The sequence below is a fragment of the Exophiala oligosperma genome (genome assembly GCF_000835515.1).
Source record: "Exophiala oligosperma strain CBS 72588 unplaced genomic scaffold supercont1.3, whole genome shotgun sequence".
In the NCBI taxonomy this organism is placed as follows: domain Eukaryota; kingdom Fungi; phylum Ascomycota; class Eurotiomycetes; order Chaetothyriales; family Herpotrichiellaceae; genus Exophiala; species Exophiala oligosperma.
Window position 1 is genome coordinate 1752022 of NW_015622820.1, and position 26617 is coordinate 1778638.

Here is a 26617-nt window from a genome sequence, read left to right on the forward strand (position 1 = left end):
GCCGCGCTCCTTCCCGTTGCACAGCGCCTCGTACTCGTTTAAGTAGAGGTCGTCGGCGCCCTCCGAATTCACGTGACTACGATATGGGGGCGACATGGAGATATGCGACGCGATGGAGGGGCAGTTCGAGTAATTACAGCTCGTCCCATTCGTTGTCTCTCCCTCGATCACTCCTCTATTAGATCGTTCTACAGCGCTGACCCGCCTCTGATTCGTGCATCCTCCTCATTCATGGCCGCTCCTATCGACTCCAGGCACAAATTCCTTTTGCGATGAGGTGAGAGTTTCACGTAGATCCTGATAAGGTCATTCTGTTTTCCCTGGTCCTCGTTCGGCCGCCAGTTTCGTTGCTTGTACGAGTACAACTGGTCTTTTCTGCTGTTCCCCGCTGTGTAGACTGCCTCTCCTCCGCTTCTCGTACTCACACGCACTGGGCGGTTGCCACACAGAAGCAGACTTTGGAATGCTGATAATATAGATTGACACCCTCCCTCCTGTCCCTCGTTGGACGTCTCGCACAATCCTTGCAATATGGCTCCTGGTCTTCTTGACCCAGCCGCGACCGGCGAAAAGGTCGTCTCGCTATCCTCCTTGACTGAGAGTTACGACGATACCATCCGCTTCTATCTCAATGGCACCAAGGTCGAGGTGGATGCCGTTGATCCAGAAATCACTCTGCTGGAATACTTGAGAGGTATTGGGTTGACGGGCACAAAACTTGGCTGCGCAGAAGGTGGTTGTGGTGCCTGCACAGTCGTCGTGTCGCAGATGAATCCTACAACTGGCAAGATCTATCATGCTTCTGTCAATGCCTGTCTGGCACCTTTGGTCAGCGTAGATGGCAAGCACGTTATTACAATTGAAGGCATTGGGAACACGAAGAGCCCACACCCGGCACAACAACGAATTGCCATGGCCAGCGGTAGCCAATGTGGGTTTTGTACGCCGGGCATAGTAATGAGCTTGTACGCTCTTTTGAGAAACAACAGCTCAGAACCGTCGGAAGAAGAGGTGGAAGAAGCATTTGATGGCAATTTGTGTCGTTGTACCGGCTACAGGCCCATCCTCGACGCAGCCCAAAGTTTCAATAAGAAATGCGGACGCTCAATTGCGAACGGCGGTTCGGGCTGCTGCATGGAGAACGGCGGCTCATGCAATGGCTCTGATAAATCCACTGAACTTAATGGCGCTGCCGAAAAGAAGTTTACACCCCCGTCGTTTATACATTACGATAAGTCGACTGAATTGATCTACCCTCCAACTCTCAAGAAGCACGAATTTAAGCCTCTGGCCATTGGCAATAAGAGGAAGAAGTGGTACAGGCCGGTTACTCTCGACCAACTTCTCGAGATCAAAAACGCGTATCCTCAGGCCAAGCTCATTGGTGGCAGTACCGAGACGCAAATCGAGATCAAGTTCAAAGCCATGTCGTATCCTGCTTCGGTGTACGTGGGCGACATTGCAGAGCTTCGCAAATATTCTTTCCATGACGACTATCTTGAGATTGGTGGTAATGTTGCTTTGACCGATCTAGAAAATATCTGCGACGAGGCCGTTGAGCATTACGGCCTACCCAAGGCACAGCCTTTCACAGCAATCAAGAAGGCAATTAGATATTTTGCTGGCCGCCAAATCAGAAACGTCGGAACTCCGGCTGGCAATCTCGCAACAGCATCACCTATATCTGATCTTAACCCAGTCTTCGTCGCCACAAATTCGACATTGATCGCTAAGTCGTTGAAGAAGACAACTGAAATCCCCATGGCGAGCTTCTTCAAGAGCTACAGAGTAACAGCATTGCCTGAAGATGCCGTCATCGCGGCAATGAGGGTGCCTATTGCCGCAGAAAAGAGAGAGTATATTAGAACTTACAAGCAGGCAAAGAGGAAAGATGACGATATCGCCATCGTGAATGCTTGTCTCAGAGTGACCCTTGATGATTCGTACAAGGTCGAAAGCGCTAGTTTGGTATACGGTGGCATGGCTCCGGTCACTATCGTAGCCAAGAATGCCTCCGAATTCATCGTTGGGAAGACGTTCGCAGACCCGCACACGCTTGAAGGTGTGATGAATGCCCTTGAAAAGGACTTCAGTCTCCCCTTCGGTGTTCCGGGTGGCATGGCCACATATCGAAAGTCTCTTGCTCTTGGATTCTTCTATCGGTTCTACCAGGATGTGCTTACTAATATCGAAGAAGTAAGCAAGCAAGCTGACAAGGAAGTCATCGAGGAAATCGAAAGAGAGATTTCTCGAGGCCAGAAAGATCTCGATGCAACTGCCGCTTACACACAAAAGGTGCTCGGCAAGGCTAATCCACATGTCGCCGCCCTCAAGCAATGCACAGGAGAAGCTCAGTATACCGATGATATTCCATCACAGAAAAATGAGTTGATAGGATGCCTTGTCCTGTCGACCAAGGCTCATGCTAAGATCAAGGTTGATGCCAGTCCTGCCCTGGACCTTCCCGGCGTTGTCGCTTGGGTCGACAAAAATGATGTTGTCAATCCTCAGGCCAACTGGTGGGGTGCTCCAGTTTGCGATGAAGTCTTCTTTGCCGAGGATGAAGTTTTCACAGCTGGCCAACCAATTGGTATGGTGTTAGCGAACACTGCTGCTCAGGCCTCCGCGGGCGCACGTGCCGTTTTGATACAATACGATGAGCTGCCAGCCATCTATACTATTGAAGAAGCCATAGAGAAGCAAAGCTTTTTCGAGCACTACAGGTATATTCGCAGGGGAGATGTTGACAAAGCCTTCAAGGACTGTGATTACGTGTTTGAAGGCACCGCCAGGATGGGCGGTCAAGAGCACTTCTATCTCGAAACTAACGCAACCGTTGCCATTCCCAAGCCTGAGGATGGTGAGATGGAGATATGGTCAAGCACACAGAACCCAACCGAAACGCAAGCCTACGTAGCTAAAGCGCTCGGCGTACAGAACAACAAGATTGTATCCAAAGTCAAACGTTTGGGTGGTGGCTTCGGTGGCAAGGAAACGCGATCGGTCCAGCTGTCCACTATATGCGCCGTTGCAGCCAACAAGGTTCGACGACCGGTTAGATGCATGCTTAACAGAGATGAAGATATCATGACTTCTGGTCAGAGACATCCGTTCCTCGGCATCTGGAAAGTGGGTGTCAACAAGGATGGTAAGATCCAGGCACTTCAAGCCAAGGTATTCAACAACGGCGGTTGGTCACAAGACTTGTCCGCTGCCGTCGTTGATCGAGCCCTCTCTCACATCGATGGCTGTTACAACATTCCCAACGTCGACGTCGACGGTCGTATCTGCAAAACCAACACGGTCTCCAATAGTGCATTCCGTGGCTTTGGTGGACCTCAAGGCATGTTCATTGCAGAGTCGTATATGTCTGAAGTCGCCGACCACCTCGGTATGTCTGTTGACAAGCTACGCGAGATCAATTTCTACAAGGAAGGCGAGGAAACTCACTTCAACCAAGCTCTCGAAGACTTCCACGTCCCGCTGATGTGGCAGCAAGTCAAAGAATCCGCAGACTATGAAGCCCGTCGCAAGGCGGTCGATGAATTCAACGCCACGCACAAATGGCAGAAGAAAGGCCTTGCTATGATTCCCACAAAATTCGGCATTTCCTTCACTGCGCTATTCTTGAACCAAGCGGGCGCTCTAGTGCACATCTATCACGACGGGTCCGTGTTGGTGGCCCATGGCGGTACGGAAATGGGCCAAGGTCTACACACGAAGATTTGCATGATTGTCGCAGAGGCCCTACAGGTGCCCCTGTCCGACGTCCACATTTCGGAGACTGCGACCAACACCGTCGCCAACACGTCATCCACGGCGGCCTCTGCGTCCTCGGACTTGAACGGGTACGCCGCGTACAACGCTTGCATGCAGATCAACGAGCGTCTCGCGCCCTACCGGAAGGAGCTCGGCGCGGGTGCGACCATGAAGGAGATCGCGCACGCGGCCTACTTTGACCGTGTCAACCTCAGTGCCAACGGGTTCTACAAGACTCCCGAGATCGGATACGTGTGGGGTCCGAACCCGGCCGACCCGTCGCTCGAAAACACGGGCAAGATGTTCTTCTACTTCACTCAGGGCGTGACGGCGTCCGAGGTTTTGATCGACACCTTGACGGGCGACTGGACCCCGCTGAGGACCGACATCAAGATGGACGTGGGTCGGAGTATCAACCCGGCCATCGACTACGGCCAGATCGAGGGCGCGTACGTCCAAGGCCAAGGTCTCTTCACCACCGAGGAGAGTCTGTGGCACCGGGCGAGCGGGCAGATCTTCACCCGCGGGCCCGGCGCGTACAAGATCCCCGGGTTCAGGGACATCCCGCAGGTGTTCAACGTCAGCCTGCTCAAGGACGTCGAGTGGAAGAACCTCCGCACCATCCAGCGCAGCCGGGGCGTCGGGGAACCGCCCCTGTTCATGGGCAGCGCGGTCTTCTTCGCCATCCGCGACGCCCTCAAGGCCGCGAGGAAGCAGTTCGGCGAGGACGAGGTCTTGAGCCTGAGGAGTCCGGCGACCCCCGAGCGCATCAGGATCTCGTGCGCCGATCCAATCTTGAAGAGGTGCGTCGTTGAGCCCAGGGAGGGAGAGAAGAGTTTCTTCGTATCGATCTAGGGTTTTGGTTCTCTGAAAGACGACGAGTGGTGGTGGTGTTGTGGTTTTGTCGACGTTTGTGTTTATGTGTATGTGGAGAATCCAGGGTATTTCCATCATGATATTTAATTTCTCTTATTTATTAGGGGGACAGATTTGGTCCTGAATGAATATTGTGCAATTTGATACGTTTGTTTCTAAGAACGACTTGTTCGTGCTCCGTACAGAATCGAGAATTGTCGTGGGAGTCTCAAGCACTCAACGAAGCATCCACCACTATCCTGACGCTCTTCTTTTTCTTCGTCTGCTCAGAATGAACAGGCCCATCATCGAATTTCGTCGACCTTGGAATCTCTACCGAAATATCAGGGAGCTGTGGACCGTGAGGCGCCGCGACAATAACCTTACCGCCGCCAACCGCAACTGTCTTCTGCTTCTCCTTTCCCTTGCCTTTCTTGGCCCTTTTGGAAACGTGCTCGTCTTCGAGGCCGAGGATAAGGCCATCTTGCCCACCATTACCACTACCGCCATCGATATTCCCCATCGCATTTCTCCTCTCGAACAAAGGCACCGGCGAATCCAGCTTTCCACCAATCATCCTCTCCTTTTCACCCTCGACGAATGTGAGAAATCCTTCGGCACGGATGATGCCGTTCATGGTGCCATCGTCGAGCAGACTCTTTTCGGCCTTGACAAGTTCGGCGTTGCTCATTTGTCGGCGACGCTGGAGGATCTTCTCCTCCAGGGTGTCCTTCAGGATGAGTGTCTCCACGTACACGGGTTTAGTTTGGCCGATACGGTGAGCACGCTTGATGGCTTGAGATTCAATGTTTGGTTGCCATATCGGTGACACTATGAAAACCCGGCTTGCCGCCGCCACATGGAGTCCGTGTGACGCTTGCTTGAGGTCCATTAACAAGACTCGAAAAACATCCGACTGGTTGAACGTGGCCAAGTAGGCTGCTCTTCGCGTGACGGAGAGGGTGTTGGCGTAGATCAAGAAGTGTACCGATAAAAGTTCCAGGGCTTCGGCAATCCAGAACGCTATATTGTTGGAGTCGTAGAATATGATCATCTTCTCGTCCTGCTGCAGCTCGAGGATCCTAGAGCAGAGATAATTCAACTTGGCGGACGTAAAGCCGAGGATTTTGGCCTGCGGCAGCGACGAGGGAAATTTGGCATCTGATAATGATCGTGGCCTTTTTTGAGCTGTGGATAAAATGTCTGACATTTTCCCCTTTCCCGTCGGGCCTTGGGTAGAGGAAGAAGACATGGATGATGTCGATTGATTTTTCACTTTGGGTTCCTCGCTTGTACCGGCAGTGGGTGATTTTGAGGTGCTGGTGCTATTAGACTTCTTGTTTCTTTCTTGCTGCTGCTCAGTAGCCCGTTCTCTGGCAGCAAGCATTGCTCGCAGCCCGGCACCCGTCAATCCGTCGGTGGGAGAGTCTGAATCGAGCCTCTTCAGAACGTACTGTTGTGCCTCTCGAGCCTGAACAGTACCAAGCAGTAGCGGGTTCGTTTCTTCGCCGTGCAATGCCCACGCTTGTCTCGCGTGTTCGGGAAATTCTTCAACATAGACTCCAATTTCATGAAAGAATGAGAATGCACGCCAAGTTAGATCGTTCAAGGCGCGCTCACCATTCAGGATGGCTTCAGCAAGCAAGCGACCATCACTATCTGTGATGGTTTCCAGATTTTTATCCAGATATGTGTTGCTCACGCGGATAGTCTCAGTCACCTCATGTTCGGTAAAGCCTACCCAATGGAAGCTTGAGTGGCGAAGATTGTTGACCAGATCGTCCAGATGCTTTCTGTTCTTGGGATGAAACATATAGTCCTCGTCCACTCGTTCAGAAGTGATAGCATTTGAGCTCAGTTGCATTCGAAACATGTTCATACTGAGCTTGTCATAGTACGATGGTTCAAGATAGACTGTAGTGTTGTGCAGCGGAGGTAGGCAGAGATCTGCATCGATGTCCTCGATACGATGCCGCACAATAAGAGACTGTAAAATATCTCTCAGCGCAGGTGCAAATCGTCGCTTACCATCGACATCAAATGGGGCGAGATACTTCTTCCAGTCCGCATAGTCAGAACCTTTTTGATTAGCCCAGGGTTGAAGTTTGAGGAACTTGACCACCATGACACGCAGTCGCTCCATGTCTTTGATCTCTTCTGCAGCCGAGTCCTTCATCTTTCTGCGCTCCAATGAATTCTGAATTGAGACACTCCGAGAGGACTCAAGGCTATGGTCACTTTCATTCAGCGCGAGATTGACCTCCACGCCATGAAGAGATTGCGACGGGGTACCGGAAACTACCCAGCGTCTCTCGATTGACATTTTGTCCAGCATAGCCATCGCATGAGTTCTATAGCTTGAGCCTGCAAAGCTATGACCTTCATCACAGATCACTCGAAGCCAGCGTACTTCGGTCAAAGGTGAACGGAATTTCTCCTTACCATACATTCGTCTGCCCTGGTTCAAGTCGTCATCGCGATATTCTTGGTCAAAGCGAGACTTTGTGATTAGTACGATATCGTACTTCATGAGCGTCTTATATGAAGGAATCTCTGTCGTAGATGAGTCGAGCACAAGAACATCCAGGGAGTTTTCATTCGTATGCTTTTGGATCTCGTTCTGCCACTGTATCAACAGGTTCGGCGGTACAATCAACAAAGTACTGTAACACAGACGCAAGACTCTGAACTCTTCGCGTTTTTTGTGTATTCGACTCGGTGTTATCGGGTGGAATATCGGTTCCGCAAACTTCGCGTCATATCTGTCAATGGCCTGAGTACATTGATCATACTGATAGCCTTCCTTTGCAAAAGCAGCAAATTGAGCCTTCCAAGGCACACCAGCATGCTTTAACTTCTTAGCTGCCAAGTCCAGTAAGCTAGGAGTTCGCGGGTTCTTGGTTTCCGATAGAGTGTCAAGCCTGCCTTCAGGAAGGGTCGGGTAGTGACCTCTAGTTGCAAGAATAAGGGCAACGCATATCAACGTCTTTCCGTAACCCATGGTCTCTGCCAGAATGCCACCTCGAGGCTCGCTGTAGTACTGAGGGTGGACGAGAAGGATGCCTTCCAGCACATCTAAGTAAAAATCTTTACCGTGACAATCTGAAAAGCGTGCTTTTCTTGGGTCCATTAATTTCGCCGGATTCGATTCCTTCTGAAGCATAGCAGCAACTGAGCGTTTCTGGTAAGGATACAAAGGTGTTTTGAGGCCGTCGATGGTATCGTCCAAAACCGCAGCCATAGACTGCTGGCTATATGGACAAGCTCCGACATCATCGTACGATGCTTTTGGCGATGACAAAGTGTTGAAGATGTAGAAAAGGGATTCTTCTTCCGAGGAAGGAGGGCGGTGATAAGTCTGGATTGGAGCATTTGGCTTGTAGCTGCCTGTCCAGGTCTGTGGGGAGGTATCAACGAACTCAGTCACGAACTTCAAGACCTTTCTAAGATCTTTGATAGAGCCGCGGCTGCTGCGGTTGACATCCTCGGGAAGAGCATATATCCTCAGGCAAGCACAATGCTTATCATCTGCATGAGCGACTATCTCGGTTCTCAGCCACTGCCGTTTTTCTCCCAGATCTAGAGGAGAATTGTGAGCAGGGTAGAGGTGTTCGCGTTTCGGACCGATCATAGTCCAGCGTCCCGTGTGTGTATCTTCGTCATGCTGATAGAGTCTGATGGCCCCAAGAGCCACATATTTCTCGGACATTGGCGAATGCTTTTGTGGCTGACACCGGGGTCCCTGATCTGATTGTTTTGAATTGGCCCAGAAATGCTTCAAAAGTGGCTGAGTACCCTATGCATGGTCAGTAAAGGGTGACAGCGGGTTGCTTAGGGATGAACAAACGTGCTGAAGAATGGTCCTTGACAACGTCTGTTGTGTTGCGGACGTTGAGGTTTGACTATCAATATTCGAGCAGCCAATGTAGAAATCTTCATCGTCAAAAGGCTCATCGACATCATCAGATGGCTGACCCGTGCATTGGTCGAGTTGAGACATGGTGAAGGCACTACCATTCACTATCTCAAGCACATGAAGTAACTTGGAGGTGACGTGAAGGCGATATCACGGATTAATCTTGAAGAATGTTGTCTGACAGAGTTTCCAAGAACTTTCTGGTCGAAAAGCCGCTGTTGTATATTGTCAGACCAAATACGTAACCGTGGCTAAACTTGGCGGCGACTGGAGCCTGATCAGGGGGTAATGAAATAACCAGCTACAGAGTCAACGACGAGGCTGAAACTCTTCTAGAGGTATAATAGACATATCTGTTGTCTTGACGGAGTATCTAGCATGTGTCTACAGGAGTCGATGTCCTCCTTTCATCCTTCGGTCACTCATACTCCTCTTCATCATATGTCACCGATAAAACATGGGCTCTACATGAACAAATCGACCAGAAATGTGCCCTGTATCGCACCGAGTAACACTCACAACAGATATGCAAGCTAGAAATATCGAGAACAATGCACCTATTGTACATTACTGCCGCCTGTATCGCGGAAAGGTCTGCCCTCATGTTCCCTCGTTGCCGGCTGACAAATACAAAATTGAACCGCCTCCGCACCTCAAAACCCGCGGGTTACAAATGTTCATTATCGATTAATGAGACGAGTATAAGTCAACCAACAAAACACATCATCGGACCGTAGTCGTACACGCTAATGCTGTTGAAACCAACCCAGCGTCTTCTCGCAGCCATGACGAACTACAACATCACCATCACCAGCGACATCGTCTGCCCGTGGTGCTACATAGGACACACCCGGCTATCCAAGGCCATCGCCGAACACAAAAAGACCTATCCAGAGGACAAATTCCACATGAAATATCTTCCATTCTATCTCCAGCCACCACCGCAGCTCACAGCCAGTGGCCCTGCACCGCCACCGTTTCCAGCAACCTCGCGTCCCCGCCGCGAGCACTATGCCGCGAAGTTCGGACCCGAGCGCGCCAAACAGATCGAGCAGATGATGATCCAAACGGCCGCCGGCGAAGGTCTCGATTTCAAGTTTGGCGGCATGACAGGCGTCTCGCGAAACGGACACAGATTGGTCCACTGGGCCCAAAACCGTGGTGGCGAGGAGGCACAGAACGATGTCATGCTCGGCTTGTGGAGACGATATTTCGAGCAAGAGGTCGACATCACCACGCTCGAAACTTTGATCGAGGTTGGCCTCGAAGCTGGCCTGGGCACCAAGGAGGAAATCAAGGCGTACCTGGAAAGTGGAAAGGATGGGGAGGAAGTTGATCGAATCGCCGACGAGGCGAGGATGAAGGGCATCAGCGGCGTCCCGAATTATGAGATCAATGACACGTGGGAGGTCAGTGGTGCGCAAGAGCCTCTGGCGTTCAAACGACTGTTCTCGAGATGGAAGGATATGGAGAGCAAAGGACAGGTTGGTGGCAACGATGGGAAGACAGCGAATGGAAATGGATGTTTGTAGAAGAGCGATATCTGTGTTTCAACATACTCAGCAAGCAGGGAGAACGAGTTGAAATTGGTATAGGGATGAATATTAGCCTTCGACGGCCGTAAATATACTCTGCAATTTTCTTTTGTACAATAAATAGTGTGGGATGAACTGATACCACGTCCTATCCTGCCTTGAATAACAATCTACATTTCTCAAAGTCCGCATTTCCATTGTTCGAGTGGACAGGTTTCGACCAGATATACCAACAGGTTCTTCGGTCAGCGGGCAAAAGTAGCCATTAAACGCTGGGGCTGTTCATCGTTGTTACTGGAATTTGGTGATGGTCACGGCCAGCTTGCTGTGATATCAGCCTCAATGCAGAGACTTATAAGAACTGATAGCAGTGCAGACCAATTCTTCATACAACGTCAGGTGTTGCCTGCTCATGGTCAGAAATCTTGGGGCCCTTCATCTCCCAAATTCAATTGGTCTGCGCTGTCGGCTCCTTCAAAGTCATTTTGTTCAAGTCCTTGGTGAGATTTCCTTCCAGGTATTCTGGCAGGGGATAGGAAGTAGGCCTCCTCCTCTGTAGTGTGTGCATTTCCGGGATTGTGTAATCAACCTCTTCGCCATTTTCGATCCAATGTTTCCGTACATGCTCTTCAAATCTGCTGGCAGCCTGGCGCAAGTCTGACCAGGCGAGTTCTTGTTGCTCGAGGAGTTTCGTTCTCTGCTCATTGTCATTCCATACATCCTCGAAAGCTGCCCTAAGTGAAGTCGCCTGGGGCAGGCCCAGTTCGGCTCTCTCCTTGTCGAATCTCGCGAGCATCTTGGGAGAGGTCATTACGAGCCATCTGAGCTTCCAGCCTAGCATCCCCAGTTCCTTTATCCGCGCAGGTTTTGTGCCCATCACATACTCATCAATACCACCACATTTGCGTATCGTTCGCACCACACGGGCTGTGACCGGGATTTTGAGTTCTGTGTCCAGTGCTTCGCTTCTGAACGTTTCAATTCTGACATTGGGAAACCATTTGCGCAGTGTCTTGCCCTTGTTCCGCCCTTTCGAGATTTTGTTTCCTGACTGTAACGTCGCTCCTCCGTACAATCCAAAATTTGCTTCTCTGAACGCAGCATTCTTGCCGTAGGGATACGGCGGCATCAACGGATCCGTGAATCGGAATTCTGGTCGTAATAGTGTATGCTTTCTATCCTCGATCTTGAACGTAAACCGGGGCTTGAAATAGGGCTTGTCTAATTTTACTTTGTGCTTGTACTCGAGGTACTGGAGGGTGGTGGGACTGCGCCGCACAGGCGGCAGCTTGGTTATTGCAGCGGCCATTGCGGTTGTGATGGATGGGAATGCAATTACTGGACAGAGTGCATCTCTGAGCAGGACGGTGGTGGTGGTGGTGGTTGTTGTACGTGAGGATTGAGGTGAAATGCATGGGAGACTTGGACAGGGCATTTAATTGTAGCTCCAACTTTTTAGCGCGAAATCCTCCTGCGCATCACGGACGTTCCAGACACGAAAGTCGCCAGGGTCGCTCGTTTTCTCTACATCTCAAATACCTCTAAACGCGCATCTCCCCATCTTCCTCGTCTCCTCTTGCTATTTTCGACATCAATTTCGGCGCAAAAATGGTCAACATCAGTGAAGTCAAAGGCAACACGCGCGAAAACAGGACCGCGGCGCATACACATATCAAAGGACTAGGTTTACGGCCAGACGGTACAGCAGAGTCTTCTGGCCATGGCTTCGTTGGGCAGACTGCAGCCCGAGAGGTTAGCAAGCGATGTTTCGAATAAAGTGGCGACATGAATGCTGACTTGAAGTAGGCTTGCGGTGTGGTTGTCGATCTTATCAAAGCGAAGAAGATGTCTGGACGAGCGGTACTGTTAGCGGGAGGCCCAGGCACAGGCAAGACCGCTCTAGCATTAGCAGTCTCTCAAGAACTCGGAACAAAAGTCCCGTTCTGTCCCATTGTGGGCAGTGAAGTTTATTCTACGGAGGTCAAGAAGACTGAGGCATTGATGGAAAATTTCAGAAGAGCGATTGGTACGTGCGACAGAATATGTGTTATCTCAATCAAAAAATGCTGACAACAGACGTGAAGGCCTGCGAGTACGAGAAATGAAAGAAGTCTACGAAGGCGAAGTCACCGAACTCATCCCCGAAGAAGCGGAGAATCCACTGGGAGGTTACGGGCGCACGATTTCTCACCTCATACTTACCCTCAAATCGGCTCGAGGCACGAAGAAACTCCGTTTAGATCCAAGTATCTACGAGGCAATCCAAAAAGAAAGAGTGAGCGTGGGAGATGTGATTTACATCGAAGCAAACACCGGCGCATGCAAGAGAGTTGGTCGCTCAGATGCATATGCGACAGAATTCGATCTCGAGGCTGAAGAGTATGTGCCAGTGCCCAAGGGAGACGTTCACAAGAAGAAGGAAGTAGTTCAGGATGTGACGCTACATGATCTCGATATCGCCAACGCCAGACCGCAAGGTGGCCAGGATGTTATGAGCATGATGGGCCAGCTGATGAAGCCGAAGAAGACAGAGATCACAGACAAGCTGAGAGCAGAGATCAACAAGGTTGTCAGCAAGTACATTGATCAGGGCGTTGCCGAACTTGTGCCTGGTGTGCTGTTCATTGACGAGGTAAGTGTTCTCGCACCGTCCGCAAAAGGACAAAATGTTGACAGGGCATTAGGTACACATGCTTGATATCGAGTGCTTCACCTATCTTAACCGCGCTCTTGAATCACCTATCTCACCAATCGTCATCCTGGCCTCAAATCGAGGCAACACTGTGATCCGAGGCACGCAAGATATCACCGGGGCACATGGTGTTCCTCCGGATCTATTGGCGCGTCTGTTGATCATCCCCACCCACCCCTACAACGAGTCCGAAGTTCAGACAATTGTTCGATTGCGCGCAAAAACAGAAGGCCTGGCCATCTCCGATTCAGCACTGCAGAAAGTCGCTCAGCATGGAACAAGCGTGTCGCTACGTTACGCTCTGCAACTGTTGACGCCCAGCAGTATCCTAGCCAAGGTCAACGGCAGACAGGAGATCGCACCCGAAGATGTGGCCGAGTGCGAAGACTTATTCATCGACGCGAGAAGAAGTGCAAAAGTTGTTGAGACTGGAACGGGATTCATAAGCTGAAGATGAGATGTACAAGTGATTATGAGATCTTGTTCTTTTCGAGAAAAAGAATGCTTCTCTCGAACGCCGTCGCTCTCGCTGAAGGTAAAAGCCCTTCCTGATATGGCCAAATACTTGGTACTATCAGCAAGCGCTTTTCCGCCATTGATCGATCCTGACCCAAGACAGCTGCACCGGAGGTGTACCACATTACTATACCAGGACTGCCGGCGTCAGATCATGCGATCTGGAAGATTGGGGCGAAGAGCGAGTAGACGACAAGTGAATTACAGCAAGAACGTGTATTCTAAAACTCACGACCTCGTGAGAAAGATTTTTCATGGATAACTAGCAGATAAATTGCAACTGTCAACACGAGTTTTTATTCTTTTTCTACAAATATCTCCAGCTTGAACCCTCCTTTTGACATAAGATTTCTACGTGATTCTCATGAGGTATCGTTAGGACTGCTATGATGAGCATGACAGGACGAGTAGGCCGAAGAGTATCTATACATCAAGATGTTAGCACATCGGTCAAGACAAAGTGCAGCAAGTGAATAGAATGAGAGCGAGTGCCAATCAGACATCCAAGGAAGATTGCAACGTTCACCGACACCTGGACTTATGTAGGTTCGCTGCCAGGGCTAACGTGGAAACTGCGAATGTGGAAAAGATTTTCATCATAGAATGGGGAAACAGGGTGTAGCGTGGGAGGACTGGACATACCACGAAAGATAAGTCACCGGGCATTGACACCACGAAGACAGACACGAGGGATTCATCTGTACACGCCGTTAGCAATGCGAATCCAGGGTCTTGGTGTGTATATTTTGAGAGCAGAATAGACAATCAGACATGTGATACTGGCTAGTAGCAGACCATTCAGCGTTGATGGTCCGAATGTTTCTTCAAAGGCGAATCAGGATAGAAAGAAGTGTTGAAGTTGTTGTCATCTTTGAGCTGTTGGGAGGAAGAGAAGGGGGAAGGGTACTGAGACTTACCAGGAATATTCTCTACAAGAGCGGCAGAATGTAGAGGAATAGAACATGACTCTGTGTGATCAGAGGAAAGATGATGAACGGTACGAGTACCTCGTAGAAGTAAAATAATTAAATTCTTAAGGTGCAGGTAAATTGTTTGATCAGAGAAAATGATAGACGAAGCAAAGAGCCACTAGCGGCCGAGCCCGGAGATGGAAAAACTAGGGTGCCGGCTTGGCGCGGATGATCTGGCGAGTGAGCGTTAATACGGCAAAGCCCCCCAAGTTGCTTGTTCTGATCCCGAAGTCGAGCGAGTTTGGGCCTCCGTCCTTCGCTGCTGCTGCTGCTGTCTTTCGTCCCTCAGCGCCATCTTTTTGCCGATCCTGCCTGCATCCTGCACCCTTTGCCCTGAGAGAGACTTCATCCCATCTCTATCCATCGTGCATCCTGCGGCATCAAACAGCAATCTATCTTGCCTTCACGCTTGGATCGCTGTGTCGCTCATTCGCTATCTGCAACATCATTCTCTCGAATTTCCGTCCAAATCATATCTCGGGTCCTTGCCCCCGTCATTTCTGCCCCGGCACCGCCAGCAGTCGCCCCATAACACTCCCGGAACACGACACCTCAGTTCATCACTCACCTGATCCCAACGCATCAGTCGTCTTCCTGGTCGCCTCGCCTCTCGATCATGAAATCTTTGTGCGACACCTTCCAATGATTCACGTGGCAGATGAATGGTTTCTCTGACCTACACTTGTCGCGACGTTGATCCAGCTCCATATCTTTCCGGCTCGGGAATTCTGGCTACCAGCTTTTGCTACGAGTACACGCCAGTATCGCGCGACATCGCTTCTACGACTGCACATACATTCTTCTTCGATGCGCATGATTCTCCTGCACGCAGATGTAACGATACCTCTATCAGTTTGCGAATATTACCAGCGAATTCGGTAAGAGTGGGGCCAATAGGATTCGGAGTTGTCAAGAGGAGGGAATCATCCAGTAATCACAAAAGATCTCACCGAGACCATTTGCGCTTACTGCGCAGTCTGAACACCGCGTACAAACACACAGCCTAGATCATCCTCCGAAGATGATGGCCCAGCCTTTTCCCACCCATGCAGGTATGGCTCCTGGACATCCAGGCATGTCTCATGGCCATCCCATGGCAGGAATGCAACATCCTGGTGGTCATATGGGAGGACAACCCGGCGGTATGATGCAAGGAATGCACCCAGGAGTATCTGGTCCACAAGTCACCCAAGGCCCTATGGTGTCAGGCATGCCCCCGGGCGCAGGAACTCCAGCTCCAGGCCCTATGCACAATAATATGGCAATGGCACATTTGGGGCCGCAACAAGCAATGTTCCCTCAGCATAACCCGCAGATGAACTTTGGGCCGATGCAGATGACTCCTCAGCATCAACAAATGCTGGCTCGGCAACGAATGATGCAACAAATGCAGGCGCAGCAACAGCAGGGTATGCCAATGGCCATGCCTAATGGGCCTGGTGGCTTTAACCAAGCGCAACTGGCCCAGATGAAGATGGGAATGCACCCTCAGATGCAGATGCCTATGAACCCAAACAACCCACAGATGCAAAACTATCAACAGCAACAACATCAACAACGATTAATGCAAGCTCAACAAGCCCAGGCCCAAGCCGCGCATCATGCTGCACAACTAGCTGCCAACCAAAGAGCAGCCGCGCAGCAGATGCAGATGTCTAGGTCTCAAGAACAAACAACGCAACCTCCTCAGTCGCAACCGACACCGGCTCCCCAGCCTCCAGCGCCTCAGCAAGCGCCACCAACATCACAACCTCAACCTCAACAACATCAACAACAACAACAACCACCTCCACAGCCTAAACCACAACCACCCCAACAGCAAACCCCCACCACCCAGCCACAGGGCCAGCCTAGTCAGCCAGCAAAGACCACAGAAGCTGAAGAAGAACAACCTCAGATTAAACAACAGCCGGATCTGCCTGCGGCTTTGATGATGAACGATTTACCGAAACAAGACATTCTCGGTGGTCAGTGTATTCTACAATTGATCATGTATCAGGACACTTTGGCCAACCCAGACCGACCCAACGACTTGGATTACTGGGAGCACACGATAGCACGGTATTTTTCGCCGCTCGGATCGATGAGACAACAGCTTTTTAGTAACAAGAACGGGATCGACAAATCTTTCCAGCTGCAATTCCCCACTCTTGCGCGTTACTACCACACGCATTTTGTTGCTGGGGTAAAACAGATCCTTTTACAATCCTTTGATCACAATCAGAATAAACTTCCCAATGGAGGTGTTCACATATGGAGTACGAACGCAAGCTTGACCTACGTCTTCAACAACGACATTCGAGTTACTACGACGGGACAATTACGAGTCATTTTTGATGAGTTTACCAAAATCGAGCACTTGAATATTAGCACGTCTGGTTGGCAGGAGTACATTCCTAGGAGTGCTCTCACGCAGCCTGCGTCTCCAGAAGAAACCAAGAGCAGTCCCAAGATCAATAAAAATCTCAAACGAGCTCAAGGCAAGGCCAACGCTCCGGCGCAAATGATAATCCCGACTTCAGGAGTGGGTGAATGGGGCGTGCCAAGTCACATCTTTCAGTTCTTAGAGGTTTGTGGTTCTGAATGATGGTTTTTGTGGACGGCACTAATCCGGTATATAGATTACGGAAGTTATGACAGCAATGGCCCCCCTGATGGAATACTTTCACAGCCATCCGGGTATCGGTCCGAGAGACTCATTACTACGAGTCACCCAAGAGAACGCACAGAACATGGCTCAGATGAACAATGCTCGATTACAAAATCAAATGGCGAGAGCGGCTAATGGGCAAGTGCCCTTCGGTAACCAAATGAATGGCCCAACCATGATGAACTCACCGGCCATGGGTCACCTCGGAGTACCACAAGCCCAAGGCTCTCCCATGATGGGAGGTCCTGTACATACCCCTAGTCCTGCACAAAATGCAGGGACCGGCGGCGTCGCCATGATGCACCAGATGAGCGCTCAGGGATCAAACCTTAGTGGCAGTCAAGGTCCAAGCACTAATACCAGCCCTAATGTTTCCAACAAAAGGAGACGAGCGAGCGCCGTCAAGGTCGAAGATGACAATGCTGGACAAGAACAAAGCGGAGCCAACAAGGTGAAGCCCAGTCCAAAAATCGGCGGAAAGAGGCAAAAGGCATCATGAGTTGCTTGAAATGCTTCTTAAGGACAAAGATGTACGACTTCTTTCAGTACACATGGCGTACCTCTAGGCGTTTTTTCGGAAGCCTGAAGACGGGCTCGAATGTTTTTATGTTTTTGATCACTAAGCATGGTGTTCAGCCTCAAGTCTTATGATCTGAAATGGGAGTTTATTGGATTTATGCATAAAATCTCGTTTTTCTTGGACTGGGGTGTCTAGATATGCAAAGGACAGGCGCGTCGAGGAGAGAGCCGGTGTCTCAACAAGTCTCTCTCACCGGTGCAAAGTTTCTCGGCCTGGTGACAAGGGAATTAGAGCGAGTTTTGAAATGAAAGAAACTTTGTGGGTGGTCCAGGCTCCTTGGGTCGGTCCTCTTTTGATTTGTATCATATGCTTTTCTGGATATGAAGGGTCGTGATTCCCTGGAGCAATTTTGCATACGAGACTTTGAGTCTTGTTTAGTTGGGATTGGGATTGTTTCTTCCCGACATGCAGCAGTGTGGTCTTGCTTTTTTTTCCTTTTCTATTGCGTTGCCATCGATACGTGAAGATGCAGATTAATGGCCGGCATGTGTTTCAAGCAGGCATCACGAGATACCTGAGAGGGGGGAAGATGAATGAGGGCATGGAGATGGGAGCATTCCGTGGGTTGATGAGATGACAGTACTGAAGTACTCAAGTAGTGAGCTCGATTGAATGCTTGCCGATTAGAATTTGGAATTTAACTCTACAAACAAAAAAACCAAAGACAATTTGACCGTTTCTGTACTGTCCTGTAATGATTGAGAAGATGAAGGAATGTCGGTCCTTGCCTTACAGTATTTACAGTATCTGGTACTCCGTAAATAAGGAAGGCATTGTTGATCAGCCTTGTCACTAACTGGAGTACCTGAGGTGGGAAAGTTCAGCCTGATTCACTCGAGAGTTGGTCAGACACGCAGACTAGTCCGGATGTTACTGGTATATGTGGATGTAAATACATGTCAGACGAAAATCATATAGAGAGAAATCCGGATAAGCACATTGGTCCTTCTCCCATGATTATTTTGTCGATTTGATCCATCACCACATCCATACACCACAAGAATCATCTCCGTGGTGGGCCAGAGGAAGCGAAACGAAAGACCAAGATGCACACGCTCCCTTCGGACGTGGTGACCCCTCCAGAAAATGTCGCCCAGACCACGGCGTCACAACCACCTCTTTCACCTTCCAAGACCACCATCATAGGTCTCTCGGGACCTTCCAGTAGTGGGAAAACCACACTGGGGAGATTATTGAGAAGTATATTCAATGTCGTCGTCGTCGTTGGACCGGAAGGGGCTGGAACCGGGCAGCAAAGCGAAGACGAGCAAAACAAAAGAGAGTACAGATTGAGTCTGTTTATTTTGCACCAAGATGATTTTTACAAGACCGATAAAGAGTAAATCTCCCCTTTCGCGGCCCCCTTTTTGTTTCTCTGTGTGTCTGTTTGGAAAATGCTGACGACCCCTCCCCCCCCCAAAAAAAACAGTGTACCATGGGTGACCATATCGTCGACCAAATACGGGGTCCGGAAAGATCAAGACTGGGATTGTGTAGGGTCACTCGACCTGCCACTGTTTCGACGTACATTGACCCACGTACGTGATTTCGGTACCCTACCACCTGACAATGTCAGCATGGAAGATCAAAATTCCGTGGGCGACGTGCACGTCACGACGGACCAAGTGGAAGGTCTCCAGAAGAGAGTCAAGTCGTGGTTTGAAAGATTGATCAGGGAGAGTCGGACTACTGGTGGTGGTGGTACCACCACCACCACGAAGGAATTCCCGAGGGAAATTCGAATTTGTCTATTGGAAGGGTTTTTATTGTTCCCTCCATCTCCCACGGCCACTCCGGCAAAGGATTTCACCACCGCAGCGACGAGCGGCCTGGCCGGCGATGAGACCGTCGATCTTGCCCGACTTTCTGATCTGATGAGTGGGATTTTGAACTCGAAATTGTTTTTACCTTGTACGAAGAGACAAATGATGGAAAGGAGGGAAAGGAGGACGGGTTACGTCACCCTGGAAGGTTTCTGGAAGGATCCTCCCGGTTACGTCGAAGATTTGGTCTGGGTGAATTATAAAAGGTATCACGGTTGGATGTATCGAGACCACGACACCGAAAAGGATCAAGAGCAGGAGAAGGAAGACGAAGAATTTGACGAGGAAAAGTGTAGACGACAAGGGGTGGAATTGTTTTTACAACAAGACGGACAAAAAGTCGGTCAGGGTACCATGAAGGAATGTTTGGAATGGGGTGTTGAAAGGGTAGAGGAGGCAGTTATGAAATTGATTTGATGATGATGATGATAAAGGTATATAAAGAGTATGAGTATGAGATGTGTATATATATCTATGAGTTATCTTGCACCCTTCTTCTTCTTCTTCTTCTTCTTCTTCTTCTTCTTCTTCTTCTTCTTCTTCTTCTTCTTCTTCTTCTTCTTCTTCTTCTTCTCCTTCTTCTCCTTCTTCTTCTTCTTCTTCCTCCTCCTCCTCCTCCTCCTATTATTACAACTTGGCGTCGGTCGTGACCGTCTTGACAGGTCTAGGATCGATGAACAAAGCTTTCGCCGCCGCGAGAACTTTACCTTTTCCGTCTTCAATCACCGCCTTCACCCAAGTTTTCCTTCCCGACCTTTCCACGGCCCAAGCCCTCCCGAACACGACTCCGGGGGTCGAGATGGGATTTTTATAATCGACCGTCATGGTCGCGGTGGCCGGGGCGGTTGTTTTGGACACGGCAGCGGCGGTCCCACCGGTGAGTTGGTCGAGAAGTAACGCGTTCAATCCACCATGAGCTCTCCCCGTTTTACCATCGACGCCAGGTCCTAGAGAAAACAATGAACAGTATTCCACAGCCCCGTCGTCACTGGCGCCGACAGTGTCCACAACAGTAGGACCGACCGCATCGACCTCACTCTTAGGTCTAGGTCGGGTGAATGAGATCTGTGCCCGTATGGCTCTCGGTGTGTACAATGTTTCTACAAACATTGAATTCGAAACTTCATCCGTCCATTTGGGATCGGTCGGAGTATGAGTCATATCCGTCGGTGTGGTGATGTTTTCGACGTCGGGGTCCGAAAGTAAAACTTTGCACCATTCTAGACATGAAAAGTCGGGATGGATTTTCCGGTCGAGGGAGGATCGTGAGGATGTGGATGTGGATGATGATGATGATTGAGACATTGATGTCGATGGTGTTGAAGAAGAAGAAGAGGATTCTGATGATGATGAACACATTTCTTTTCTCCCCTTCTTATTCGTTTCTTTTTGTTTTTCCGGTGGACTTTGATGTGCTGATATCAATATATATACCACCTGGCTGGATCAACGGGTAACTTGTACCCTGTAGATCCCAACTAATCGTACGGTAAACCCCCTTTGGCCTCTCTTTGGCCTTTTGAAGTAAACACACAAAGTGTCGTGTTTGGAAGGCTAATCTATCCCTTTTACGATGAACAAAATTCTCATTCCGAACAACACATACTCTGTAAGACAGCAGATATCGTTAGCAATAGAGGGCAAATAACAACAAGTACTTTGACAAGTATTGTGAGTGACCGAGATGCCGTTAATTCCATGTTCCCATCGAGGAATGAGAAATTGTACCTCGGCTCTTTGATTGCCAATATACCTACTTAGTACTTATCACGGAGTACTCCATACTCCATACAATACTCTGTACAAGTTGAACAACATGACCTTTACTCCGTCGTACCCAGGTAGGTATGTACATACTTTGTACAAAATAATGAGAAGTTATGCAAATGTCCTCCGTACTCAGTACATAACACACAGCAGAAAAAACAACAACTTGGATCAATCAATTAACATTAACAGCGCACACCCGAGTCTATAGCTCAAGGATTTTATTTACGCTCGCTCAAAGCTTTTTGGCTCATCTTTCTTTCTCCTATCTGCAATCCTCATACTCTGTATAAAAAAAGAGGCCAACTCCTGTTGTGTGTATCTGTCGAGACCATCTCTTTGACCTCTCTTTATCCCATCTCTCAGTCACTGCCGTAGAAAATTCTCAACAATACATGAAATCAAGCTCAGCGCCAGAGCGCCATGCAAAAAAAAAGAAGCCATAATCAACGATAAAATCCTGCCCGCATATTAATTATGGGGTAAAGTCCTGGTATCAATCCAGGATGTAAACTCGGTTCAACCTCTGACCACTTCGTTTCGATCGAATCCCTTTTTTTACAAGTCATAAAAAGCATCATGGGTATCATTCATGGCATCGTTTCTTTTCCTTTGGTGTTTGTTGTTTGTTTCTGGCACATCCTCAAATCACACTTTTGGTACATTGGGTTTGTTTCCCATGCTGCCAAAAAGTGCTTCCGGTGGTACTCGCTGTATATTCGAATTCTTATCCGCGTATGGGACGCTGGGCACCGTCTTGTAACCTGCTCGTCGCCGCTGAATGCGATTGAGGATAATGCCAATTAGTATTATGAGGAAAATTGTACCTAATGCTGCGCAGAGCGCAACCAGGACCGCAATGCCTTTGGAGTGCCCAAATTTGCCTGTGACATGTAAGCATTTGAAGAGCACGACATTCGAACACAAAACTTACGACTTGATTTGAGATTATTGTTGTTGGATGTAAAGACTTGACTAATGCTGCCAGGGTTACCGTTCGACTTGCTGGCGAGAATCAAGGGCGTCATTGTTGTGCCATTGAAGAGAGCTGCTGCTGCAGTCCCAAAGTTGGTCACATTCAGTTGACCACTGACCAGTAATGCCTGATCATTGTCAAGATACTGGGACGAATCATGACTCTTGGACAATGGCATAATTTGTAGACCTTCGATCGTGGTCCCGCTGCCAAAAACATTGGGAACTGGTCGAGTATTGTCTCCATCAAGCTCGATCAAGAACGTCGAGCCGTTGTTTGCCGTGCCGGCGACCCACATGTGATCCGCATTGTCGGTGGCAGGACAAAAGGCCGTCACAACACCAGGCACGCCCGGAGGAGTGGTCGCGGTCCAGGTTTGTTTCTTGGAGTTGTACAACGCCAACGAGGTTTGATTGCCGGCAACACTAAGGTTGCCAGTTGCGAGAAGTGTCGAACTAGAGGTCCAGAATAGAGACATGACCGTGCCAGAAAGTTCAGTTCCAACCGTGTTCCATTGGTTTGTGGCTGTGTCGTACATGCATACCGAAGGGCAAGACAAACCTTGCGAAGTCTGATCGAAAGCTCCACCGACGTAAATAGCTGATGTGCCCGATTGAGAAACAATAGCATTGACTAGTACATTCGGGCCACGAAGAGACGCCGGTTGAATAGTGCGGTAACCAGCGGTGGTCATATCCAACAAGACCACACCTTGAACATTGTCGTCGTCGAAACGACCCGAGAGTCGACCTCCCGCGAAAAGAAGGTTGCCAGATACAAGAAGCGTAGCGATGGTCGAATTGGAATCGAGCCCTGCAGGAGGACCAGTCACAGCATTGTTATCGGAATTGTTCAAGAACATGAGATTCTCAATCATTGAGCCGTTCGTGGCGGTCGCGCTGAAGTGACCTCCAAAGATGGTCACATTCTGTCCGTTGTCATCGTAGTACGCGACACTAGTTACACCGTCCACGTTCTGTGATGGTGAGATAGCCCGCTTCCTAGAATTTGACTGGGAAGATCCCGAGCCTATGTCGATAGGAAGTTGTTGAAGAGAAACACCCCCGGAGCTCGATCTCATGCCTGCCGCACCACTAATGGCCAAGCCTAGTGAATGAATTGTACCGGCTCCGATCCAGGTGTTGTTGGGAAGGAAAGTCGCGGCGAAAAGTTGTCCTTGGAGAGACTGCTTTTCTATATTCAAGTTCTGGAGCCATGCTTTTTGCGATGGTACCCAAATTGCCATACCGTTCGCACGGCTAGATGCAGCTGAGCCGGAGGCTTGGATTTGATCAAAGGCACCGCTGAATGCGATGACTGTCTCTGGCTTCGATCCGGAAACATTCAACAACATTGGGACCACAGCTTCTACTTGTCCATTTAAGCCAGCAGAGAGAGAAGTCCAGGCGTTCTTGGAGTATTGATAAGCAGCAACGTTGTTCAATCCATCCACTCCACCTTGCTTGGTGTTGGTGAAGTTGCCTCCAACATACAAAAAGTCGTCCAGACTGTACAGAGCCGAGACAGCGGCATTTAGACCACCACCTGGTAACGAGGTGGCATTGTTATCATGGAAGGCCATGATATTCTCAAAAGAATCATCGGAGAATCGGCCGCCGACGTAGATTGTATCATCTCGCGTCGTCAGAGCTGACATCTGCGCACCCGAGTGCAACATGGTTCCAGCATTATTGATGGCAGACTGTGAAAAGTCATTATTGACAAAGGGACTCTCTGGGTCGTAGTCGAATAAGCCATTGAGGCCTCCGGTGCTTGAGATAAATCCAAACTTGACACGAGAGGCAACGATGAGCTGGTCATTCTGGAGTCCAGATGGAGTAATGGTGATGGCAGGTCGAAAACTCGAAGTGGTCGCGTCGATGCGTCCTTGGTAGACTTGATCATACTTGTCAAAATCATTTGTCTGGTAGATCAAGCTACTAAAAGCTTGACCGCCATCACTCGTCAACGTGCCAGAGACATTAACAATAGCGCGTGCAGAACAAGAGCTATCTTGTTGACAGCCTGGAGTGTACACAATGACCGAATAATTACCACTGGCTTGGACATTTGGTTCGAAGACAATAGAAGTACTATTGACGGTTGTAGGGCCGACGACGACGGTAAGGTAGTTGGCTACACTTTGTCGAGACGGAGTGGTGTACCATGGGCCGGTGGCAGTGGCCTGTGAGCGCAAGCCACCCGTTAAGCATTGTGGCTCGTTGAAACCATCAATGGCATATGAGAGGATGTCTCCTTGGAAGATTTCGATACCGGCCAAGCCTCCTCCGTCACCGTACCAGGCTGAAATATCAATGGTGAAGCTGTTCATTCCCACCAAATTGACAAATTCAAAATCTTGAAAGGGTTGCGACGCGTTCAGCGCAAGTGGGCATGTAGCGTCACAGTGTTCGCGGTTGCCAGTCTCAGGGTCGATGAACGTGAAATTCATAATTCCGTTAATCGGATGAGCTGTGAAACGCCATGTCTTGGTGCCTCGCCCGTCCTGATTTGCATTCCATAATCGTAGTTTGGTAGGTTGGAAACCAAACCCGAAATCCGCACGCCACGAGCCCGGTGTGTTGTCGGCGAGAAGGAATGTCGTGTCGGCGGTCGAGCTGTTGGACGGGCACACCACGTTTCGAGGATCGCCCACGCCCGCTTGGGTCGAGTTTCCCTGCGATGTAATACTGGCCGAACCTAGATTGATGATCTGCGGTGGTCGATTGTTCAGGGTATTGGTTGTTGTCACATTGCCTAGGCCTGTGAATGAGCCTCCAAACACAATGTGTCCATTGGGAGCTTTCGTGATCGATGACACTGGAGCATCGAAGCCGGCAAATGGCAGGGTTGACCAGTTTCCATCTTTCCAAGCGATGGCATTGCTTGAATTTCCAGCTTCAAAAGCACCACCCAGATAAACGGTTCCGTTGTCCTGATCGCAATACAGAGCCGACACCGTTCCTTGTATCCCATCAAGGGCTTGAACCTCCAGGGTAGTTGTGTTTAGGAGCGCGGCAGATCTTGCTGCTACACCGCCAATACTTGTGAAATTTCCTCCTACTACCACCCCCGATAACGAGCCATCCTGCAGCAAGAGTGGACAGACAGCTTCAATGCTGGCGTCCGTAGACGACAGAATTTCAAAGGCTCCACCAGGTAGTTGTGACAACAGTGATTGTGAGCCATTGTTAATAAATCCTTCCTGTTGACCCGAATAGACTTGGATTGCATCAAAGTTGCCCGCGAGCGTTACCTGGCCCAGGGAGCCTAGATCGAGATTGGGCGGAGGTATTGATTGGCACACTCCTTGCTTTGAGAGCAATAACAGAGCGGCCGTTGCCCGTGGGCCGAACCGCGACAACAGATGCATGTGGTTGATGCGTCTGCGCCGCAGCGACGGACCAGAGATGTTCTGTTATTGCCTTGACCGTGATAAAGACATGTGTGTGGGTTTGTGTAGGAAGTGAAAAACCTAGAGTGATTCTTCTGAGCTGATTTCCAAACTCGGGATCGGAGGTCGGGCGGTCGGTCGTGTGGGTGAGATCTTTGTGTGATCACGAATTAACGCGTGGAGAGGGCTTTGTGAAGCAGGGGTCTGTTGAAATGATGGTCGCGACGAGAGAGAGAGAGGAGGTACGAATTCGTGTCAGCAACAGGTGATTAGGAGAATGGGTTGAAGAGGTGAAGTTGAGAGGTGTGTGTGAGGTGAGTTTGTGAACGACGGACAAGGAAAGAGCGACAGTCGCGAAATGAGGTTGCGAAGACGAAGATCCGGAGGAGCTGTTGCAAGAGTGACGAAGAGGAATCGATTGGATTGTCCGTAGCGGCAACAGTAGTGTGGAAGATGCAGAAGCAAGAAGCAGGGAAAGTTGGTTTAGCTGGACTCGGACTCTGGTGTGTGGTGTGCATCCATCGACTTGCGCAGGTCAGAAAGTCACTGGAGACAACAACCTCGCGACTCAACGCTCTTGCAATCCACCTTCGAGCCCGCTAACCAGCCACCAACGGCCATGGCCTGGTACAGCATGGCTGGCAATTGGACGACGGGGGGTGTAATCAGACCTGGTAAGCCCACTCCAAGCATGAGGAGCTTCCGGGTCGCTGACAGGCACAAGGAACAATCACCACGGGCAGCCGAAGCCTATTACACCAGCCCGCGACGGGCGATATTGTTAGGACTGTGGGACTCTCCAGGCATTGCTAGGGGTGCCTTCTTGTTGCCCCCGACACCCATGACACCCACTCATGTCGCAGCAATGCAATCTTGCATTCCTCCACTCTATCCACCCATGTTTTTCCCCCCTGCGCCTCACCAATCATTCTGCTCCAAGCACGGTTTGAAAAACATTTCGTAACAGAGGGTCATGGATCAACTGGACAACGAACGGCCACAGAATATTCTACGCATCTCGCGACGGGTTACTCAGAGCCCCTCGTTCCTCACACCTGAAGATTTGTGCCCATATTCCTCAGATGAGACCCCCAAGTCCAGATAGGCTGTCTACATACACGAGATTCGACCGCCAAAACTCAACGGTAAGTATGCAATTTCCCGTTGTGAGAGCAAGAGGTCC

The 26617-nt window shown here is 49.8% G+C and overlaps 9 protein-coding genes across 9 annotated transcripts; 5 read left to right on the plus strand and 4 right to left on the minus strand.

Annotated features, from left to right (window-relative positions):
* The first annotated feature begins 355 nt into the window (after nt 1–355).
* On the plus strand, nt 356–4766 carry PV06_03434 (xanthine dehydrogenase). Its single transcript, XM_016404222.1, has one exon. It carries the CDS (start codon nt 532–534, stop codon nt 4612–4614), a length of 4083 nt encoding a protein of 1360 aa, XP_016265227.1. The 5' UTR covers nt 356–531; the 3' UTR covers nt 4615–4766.
* Nucleotides 4728–8857, minus strand: PV06_03435 (uncharacterized protein). Its single transcript, XM_016404223.1, has 2 exons — nt 8462–8857; nt 4728–8410 (listed from the first exon to the last, which is right to left on the minus strand). The coding sequence occupies exons 1-2, from the start codon at nt 8612–8614 to the stop codon at nt 4844–4846; spliced, it is 3720 nt and encodes a 1239-aa protein (XP_016265228.1). The 5' UTR covers nt 8615–8857; the 3' UTR covers nt 4728–4843.
* PV06_03436 (uncharacterized protein) lies at nt 8851–10250 on the plus strand. The gene has a single exon (XM_016404224.1). The coding sequence runs from the start codon at nt 9280–9282 to the stop codon at nt 10060–10062; it is 783 nt and encodes a 260-aa protein (XP_016265229.1). The 5' UTR covers nt 8851–9279; the 3' UTR covers nt 10063–10250.
* PV06_03437 (uncharacterized protein) lies at nt 10103–11458 on the minus strand. Its single transcript, XM_016404225.1, has one exon. The coding sequence runs from the start codon at nt 11372–11374 to the stop codon at nt 10514–10516; it is 861 nt and encodes a 286-aa protein (XP_016265230.1). The 5' UTR covers nt 11375–11458; the 3' UTR covers nt 10103–10513.
* Nucleotides 11459–11575: 117 nt separating this feature from the next.
* On the plus strand, nt 11576–13587 carry PV06_03438 (RuvB-like helicase 1). The gene is made up of 4 exons (XM_016404226.1): nt 11576–11817; nt 11872–12091; nt 12150–12697; nt 12750–13587. Exons 1-4 carry the CDS (start codon nt 11674–11676, stop codon nt 13206–13208), a joined length of 1371 nt encoding a protein of 456 aa, XP_016265231.1. The 5' UTR covers nt 11576–11673; the 3' UTR covers nt 13209–13587.
* Nucleotides 13588–14485: 898 nt separating this feature from the next.
* On the plus strand, nt 14486–18148 carry PV06_03439 (uncharacterized protein). Its single transcript, XM_016404227.1, has 2 exons — nt 14486–16813; nt 16866–18148. The coding sequence occupies exons 1-2, from the start codon at nt 15266–15268 to the stop codon at nt 17391–17393; spliced, it is 2076 nt and encodes a 691-aa protein (XP_016265232.1). The 5' UTR covers nt 14486–15265; the 3' UTR covers nt 17394–18148.
* Nucleotides 18149–18468: 320 nt separating this feature from the next.
* Nucleotides 18469–19774, plus strand: PV06_03440 (uncharacterized protein). Its single transcript, XM_016404228.1, has 2 exons — nt 18469–18813; nt 18904–19774. The coding sequence occupies exons 1-2, from the start codon at nt 18521–18523 to the stop codon at nt 19712–19714; spliced, it is 1104 nt and encodes a 367-aa protein (XP_016265233.1). The 5' UTR covers nt 18469–18520; the 3' UTR covers nt 19715–19774.
* Nucleotides 19775–19776: 2 nt separating this feature from the next.
* Nucleotides 19777–20946, minus strand: PV06_03441 (uncharacterized protein; the record flags this gene model as incomplete). The annotated part of the gene is made up of 2 exons (XM_016404229.1): nt 20005–20946; nt 19777–19961 (listed from the first exon to the last, which is right to left on the minus strand). Exons 1-2 carry the CDS (start codon nt 20654–20656, stop codon nt 19777–19779), a joined length of 837 nt encoding a protein of 278 aa, XP_016265234.1. The 5' UTR covers nt 20657–20946.
* A 292-nt stretch (nt 20947–21238) lies between these two features.
* On the minus strand, nt 21239–25898 carry PV06_03442 (uncharacterized protein). The gene is made up of 2 exons (XM_016404230.1): nt 21999–25898; nt 21239–21948 (listed from the first exon to the last, which is right to left on the minus strand). Exons 1-2 carry the CDS (start codon nt 25411–25413, stop codon nt 21713–21715), a joined length of 3651 nt encoding a protein of 1216 aa, XP_016265235.1. The 5' UTR covers nt 25414–25898; the 3' UTR covers nt 21239–21712.
* Nucleotides 25899–26617: the final 719 nt, after the last annotated feature.

Excerpts from the sequence above, each read along its gene's own strand:
- PV06_03434 (XM_016404222.1), top strand. The coding sequence starts at position 532 with ATGGCTCCTGGTCTTCTTGACCCAGCCGCGACCGGCGAAAAGGTCGTC.
- PV06_03435 (XM_016404223.1), bottom strand. The coding sequence starts at position 8,614 with ATGTCTCAACTCGACCAATGCACGGGTCAGCCATCTGATGATGTCGAT. Across the intron at positions 8,411-8,461 it reads CAAGGACCATTCTTCAGCAC|GGTACTCAGCCACTTTTGAA; the intron begins GTTTGTTCATCC and ends GACCATGCATAG.
- PV06_03436 (XM_016404224.1), top strand. The coding sequence starts at position 9,280 with ATGCTGTTGAAACCAACCCAGCGTCTTCTCGCAGCCATGACGAACTAC.
- PV06_03437 (XM_016404225.1), bottom strand. The coding sequence starts at position 11,374 with ATGGCCGCTGCAATAACCAAGCTGCCGCCTGTGCGGCGCAGTCCCACC.
- PV06_03438 (XM_016404226.1), top strand. The coding sequence starts at position 11,674 with ATGGTCAACATCAGTGAAGTCAAAGGCAACACGCGCGAAAACAGGACC. Across the intron at positions 11,818-11,871 it reads GGCAGACTGCAGCCCGAGAG|GCTTGCGGTGTGGTTGTCGA; the intron begins GTTAGCAAGCGA and ends GACTTGAAGTAG. Across the intron at positions 12,698-12,749 it reads GTGTGCTGTTCATTGACGAG|GTACACATGCTTGATATCGA; the intron begins GTAAGTGTTCTC and ends ACAGGGCATTAG.
- PV06_03439 (XM_016404227.1), top strand. The coding sequence starts at position 15,266 with ATGATGGCCCAGCCTTTTCCCACCCATGCAGGTATGGCTCCTGGACAT. Across the intron at positions 16,814-16,865 it reads ACATCTTTCAGTTCTTAGAG|ATTACGGAAGTTATGACAGC; the intron begins GTTTGTGGTTCT and ends TCCGGTATATAG.
- PV06_03440 (XM_016404228.1), top strand. The coding sequence starts at position 18,521 with ATGCACACGCTCCCTTCGGACGTGGTGACCCCTCCAGAAAATGTCGCC. Across the intron at positions 18,814-18,903 it reads TTTTACAAGACCGATAAAGA|TGTACCATGGGTGACCATAT; the intron begins GTAAATCTCCCC and ends CAAAAAAAACAG.
- PV06_03442 (XM_016404230.1), bottom strand. The coding sequence starts at position 25,413 with ATGCATCTGTTGTCGCGGTTCGGCCCACGGGCAACGGCCGCTCTGTTA. Across the intron at positions 21,949-21,998 it reads CAATAATCTCAAATCAAGTC|GCAAATTTGGGCACTCCAAA; the intron begins GTAAGTTTTGTG and ends TACATGTCACAG.